Source organism: Cibotium barometz, chromosome 25 (genome assembly GCF_041138505.1).
Source record: "Cibotium barometz isolate CiBa-2024 chromosome 25, ASM4113850v1, whole genome shotgun sequence".
Classification (NCBI taxonomy): Eukaryota; Viridiplantae; Streptophyta; class Polypodiopsida; order Cyatheales; family Cibotiaceae; genus Cibotium; species Cibotium barometz.
In genome coordinates this window covers 51,948,246-51,953,870 of record NC_141070.1, presented here as the reverse complement: position 1 = coordinate 51,953,870, position 5,625 = coordinate 51,948,246, and the positions used below count along the sequence as shown (strand labels likewise).

General features: G+C 43.9%; 1 protein-coding gene across 1 annotated transcript; it reads left to right on the top strand.

The window, feature by feature from the left end:
• Positions 1-299: 299 nt before the first annotated feature.
• LOC147624713 (pentatricopeptide repeat-containing protein At4g13650-like) lies at positions 300-3,790 on the top strand. Its single transcript, XM_086819745.1, has 2 exons — positions 300-752; positions 835-3,790. Exon 2 carries the CDS (start codon positions 837-839, stop codon positions 3,129-3,131), a length of 2,295 nt encoding a protein of 764 aa, XP_086675871.1. The 5' UTR covers positions 300-752; positions 835-836; the 3' UTR covers positions 3,132-3,790.
• Positions 3,791-5,625: the final 1,835 nt, after the last annotated feature.

Genomic DNA, 5,625 nt, shown 5'->3' with positions numbered 1-5,625 from the left:
GGACAAAGGACTTATAAAAGGCAATGGACTAATAAAGGGGCCATGGGCAGGGGGCCAAGGCATAAGTGAGTGTGAACATGGCACATAGGTATATAAAACAATTATAAGCCCTAATTGTAAATAACTGATAATCACTTTTGATCAATATTAATCATGGCTAAGCAATAGGTATATAAGACAATTATAAGCCCTAATTGTAAATAACTGATAATCACTTTTGATCAATATTAATCATGTCTTGCTTAGCCATGTGTTATTAGAGTCCACCATGTAAACAAGTCTCCTGTCACTCCCTGCCTGCAGTGCCATTAATATTAGCTCGTTAACCATTGAGAAGGTTGAATGTGTGTAGAATGCAGCAGCATGTCTCAGACGGATCAGAGAATTTGTTTGAACTTGGTTAACAATGGCGTTACTTGGACCGACGACATGGCGAGAGGGCTGAGATGGGGAGGCACGATATACCTACCAAACTGTGCACGCCATGGCGACTCTATGCGCATCCAAGTGCCCATGGCCTCCCAGCTCCATATTTTGCAACGTCTCATCGCTACAAGGGTTTTTCATGGCCCCCTTGCCATGAAAAGCCCTTCCACGCTCACCATCCCAATATCCAGCCCAGCACGTCCTCTGAAAGTCTTAAGCAACCTGTTCTCTCCTGGAATTGCATGATTAAAAGGCTCCTTCAGCAAGGACATGGAGCCTTCAAACTTTTTGAAGAAATGCAAGAGAAAGCTGTAACCCTTGACAAGGTAACTTACATCTCCATCATCTCTGCATGTGCTTCTTATGCAGACATATACACTGGGAGAGTGACCCATGCACTGGTTGTAGACATGGCGTTGGACTCAGATGTCAACATAGCTAATGCCCTCATCAAACTGTATGGAAAATGTGACAGTGTAGAAGATTCACAGTACATGTTTGATCACATGCCTGAGAGAAGCCTGGTTTCATGGAACACCATGATTGCAGTATATGCTTGGCATTCGGAAGGCGATGTGTCACTCATGCTCTTCAACCGAATGCAAAACGAGAGCTTACTTCCTGATGCATACACATTTTCTAGCATCATCTCTGCATGTGCGACCCAGGCAGCTCTAGTGGAAGGTGTGATGTTGCATGCTCGCACTGTGGGCAGCAGATTTAAATTGAATCTTGTTGTTGGGAATGCCCTTGTCCACATGTATGGCAAGTGCAACAGCCCAGAGGACGCTAGGAGGATGTTTGAAACCATGCCGGAGAGAAACATAGTCTCTTGGAATGCTATAATTGCAGTCTGTGCTCAGCATGGGCATGGCAAGAAGGCACTCCAGCTTTTTGATCACATGAAACGAGAAGGAATAATGCCGGACAAAATCAGTTTCATTTCCTTACTTTCTGCCTGTGCTGAGGGGGTGGCCTGTACTGATTGTGAACACTTCCATGATCTCATAGTGGCTAGTGGTCTTGGCTCTGATATTGCTGTGGGGAATGCGCTCATAAACATGTACAGCAAGCAAGGCAGCCTTGAAAACGCACGGAAAGCTTTTAAGAATATGTCTGATTCGAATCTGATCTCATGGAATACTCTGATTGCAGCTTATGCCCAGCACGGGCAGAGCAAGGAGGCTGTTATACTCTTCTATCAAATGCAGCAAGAAGGAGTACTACCTGACCAAGGCACAATAGCCAGCATCCTTTCAGCATGTTCAAATACCACACTCCTGCCCACAGGTGAGCAGCTTCACAGCCTGATTGCCAGCAGTAGAATCGAGTTGGATGTTTTTGTAAGGAACACTCTTTTAAACATGTATGGCAAGTGTGGTGATGTAGAGATGGCTCGAAAACTATTTGATGAAATGCCGGACCGGAACGTTGTCTCTTGGAATGCCATGATCGCAGCATATGCCCAGCATGGGCATGGTCTTCAGGCTCTTCAACTCTTTGAACCAATGTGGTTGGAAGGAGTATTGCCTGACAAGATGACTTTTGTCAGCATTCTTTCTGCATGTTCTAGTAAGGTACCGCTATGGGACTGTCACAGGATGCATGCCAGAATCGTAGGCTGTGAATTTGTCACAGATATTTATACACAAAACTCCCTTGTAAATATGTATGGTAAACAGGGTGTCTTGGGGGATGCGGGTGTCATCTTCAATGAAATACAAATGCGTGATGTGGTTACATGGAATGCCTTGATCTCAGCTTATGGGCAGTGTGGCCAAGGCAAAGAGGTACTGCAATTTTTCAATCAAATGCTGTTGGAAGGAGTATTACCCGTGAAAGTTACCTACATCAGCATCCTTTCTTCATGTGCGGCTATAGGGGCAGTGATTGAAGGCGAGCAGATGCATGCCCGTATTGTGTCCAGTGAACTGGAGTTAGACATGATGATTGAGAATGCCCTTGTTAACATGTATGGTGAGTGTGGGCGCTTGGACAATGCGCAAAGAATGTTTGACAAGATGGCTAATCATAATGTAATCTCATGGAATGTGATCATTGCTGCCTATGTTCATAATGGTCAGGGCAAAGAAGCATTTCACCTCTTTAATACCATGCAAGAGGAAGGAATACTGCCAGATGAAACCACATTCACGACCATACTTTCAGCAGTTGCAGGTGAAAGGGAGTTATCTGAAGGGCAGATTATGCATGCCGAGGTAGTGAACCGCGGGTGGGAGTTAGATGTCAGTGTGGGGAACACTCTTCTGAGTATGTATGGAAAATGTGGTGGCCTGGTTGATGCAAGAAAAATTTTCAATACAATGAATGAGAAGAACCTTGTATCATGGAATTCCGTGATTACTGCTTATGCTCAGCATGGAAAGGCTAAGGAAGCACTGCATCTCTTTGGCCAAATGAAGCAAGGAGTCATCAAGCCAAATGATGTGACCTTCACCAGCATATTCTTGGCATGTAATCATGCGGGCATGGTGGATGAAGGGTGTTACCAATTTTCTTCCATGTTTCATGACTTCAAGATTAATCCTGTTGTTGATCATTACCACATCATAATTGACCTGCTTGGGAGAGCTGGGCGATTAGACCAGGCAGAAGGTCTGATCAAAGACATGCCTTTCAAAACTACTCCTCTCTCGTTTATGTCTTTGCTTGGCACCTCCAAAAATCATGGAGAGGTAGAGTGAGGAGAGCTGGTGATTCAGCAGAGTAAGGTACACAACAGCTCCTGAAAGCTGAAAGCTGAAGTTTGCCTTAAGCAAACCTAGTCCATTTGTTGCATCACAAATTCAGGGGTAGCTTAATTGCACGAGACAACAATGTGGTTCCATGCATAGTCTCTGACATGAAGTTTGCTAATTATGTGCTAGAGATTGAAAATGTGCCTCACTGCAAAGTTCTGATGTAGAGTATTGTCAGGGAGTACAGATCCAAACTTTGAGGCACACCACATGGTATTTGACAAACACTGGTTCAGACTATGGAGACACTTGGAGCAGTAAAGTTGGGGGGAGTTGATGGTGCTCCCCTCCCCCCCTATGGTTGTGGACGATCATAGTCCCTTTCATTCTAGCCCAGGGATCTTACATATGAGGGCTGAAAAGAGGGGAAAAGCCTTATTTCAGCCAGAATCCAACACATTTTTTCAAATAAATTAATTGCCAAAAAGCTATGCAGCTGCTACCATCTTAATTGCTGGATAGATGTAATCTATATGATGGAAGATTTCTTGATAGACAGCATGCCAAAAAGCTATGCAGCTGCTACCATCTTAATTGCTGGATAGATGTAATCTATATGATGGAAGATTTCTTGATAGACAGCATGCCTGGTATATTAAATTCAAGGAAGCAGTTACGCTACTTTTACGAAATCAGGCAAGGTCTTATCCAATCAAATTAGCATACATCTGGCATGGTGAATGAAGGATGCTGCTTGTTACTTCCTGGCAGAGTGTTACATGCTTGCGGAAGTGTGACTTGAATAACGCTAATTAAATGCTGCTTAGATGCTAATTAATGCCAATCATTTAATGATGTAAATACTCAACTAAACCAGAGAGTTGGCCTTATCATGCCGAACTTGGATCTAGATTCAGATCCGGATTCCTATCATGCTAGTGCTAAGCCATATGCAAACGATGAATTAGTATATGCTGACCGTGGATCTAGACTCAGATCTCCTATCATGCTAGTGTTAAAGCTATATGCATGAACAAAAGATTGCTTGTCCCAGTACTTGTGCCTGGCTGCAATATGCACATTGGGCTGCTGCTCTTGATGATCCAAGACTTGCCTCTTCTGCTCGTAGGTTGGGCTTTGCAGATCTGGCATTGGATCCTCTCATCTGACCATCAGCCACCTTTTTTATATGCATCTGTAGAGGTCAATTTGCCTAGGGTTTGGCTATGGCTAGTTTGTTTTTGCCAGCACTATTGCTTTGCCTTGACTTGGTCTCTGAAAAGCTACCAATAGGTTCTCCCAATACTATCGAGAATAATCATTCCACTTGAGTCCTCGCTTCTCATACTCGTGCCTACTTGAGATAAGGGTCTTGATCATCTACTTCCATGTCTCTAGGTCTAAGTAGGTTTCCATGGCTGCCATGAAGACAATGCTGATATTGTTGCCTATTTCGTAGTCCTAGACTCTAGCGAACTATGCAACCTATGCAAGGTAACACACGTGAGGCGGGGGAGATGGCCTAGTGGTAAGGGCTCTTGCCCTACACTGCGACAGCCCAGGTTCAATACCCACCCCCTTCTCCCGCATGCCCAATGGCTTGTGGTCTGTCAATTCCACTCTCTAAAATAACCCTCGTAATACCCCAAAAAAAAAAAAGGGTTAACACACATGCAAACTAACACACATATGGTTGCATGCTGCCATAGGCAATGTAGAGCTAATTTTATGCGTATTGGTAGCCCACAAGAAGAACACTCAAGAGAATGGCTCCAATGCACCTTGACGCAAGAAAGCAGAACCAAGAACAATACTTCTCAAAAATGCTGCACTAAATTTGTATCCATTAGTATTGCTTGGCACTTGTATGTCTAAACCACCCATGTCTAGTGGAACATACTCTAAGTAATATATCCGTTGGTACATCGAAGTCAAAACCCTGATTGTTGGAGGTGCAATCTCTTCAAGAAATCTATCTACTATGGAGATACAACAACTAGCCTATCCTCCCAAGATAAAGACAAATTTGGAAGACAAATCCGATGGCATGTCCTCCTATAGTGCCTCCATGACATCATACATAGAAGATACTGCACCCAATGTAAACGACATGTGAGAAGAGTCCTCTTGAACGACCCTAGAAACTAAACACTGGAGTGTGGAGTCCTTCCCAAAATTTGTCCTAAACATAGCTGAAAACAAAGGTTAGTCCCAGACCAAATCATAAGGTAGCAGGCTAGCTCACCTCCCAACCACGATTAGCATCCACCGATCTCGTCTGAGCTAAGGCTAGGGCTTGCTACACAATCCCATAGGCCCAAGTCTAACTCTATCATCCCATACAACCGAAGCCTACCTGAAAGCCTTTGACATGTCAACCTACTACTCAGCTTAAGAATGTATTTGTGCCAAGCTTGCAATAAGCGGTGATAAGTGGAGCCTATTGGCACAGCTCTAGAATATCAAACAAAAAGACTCCATGAGAAATTAAGTCTCTCAT

Coding starts and splice junctions, on each gene's coding strand:
- LOC147624713 (XM_086819745.1), top strand. CDS start 837: ATGGCGTTGGACTCAGATGTCAACATAGCTAATGCCCTCATCAAACTG.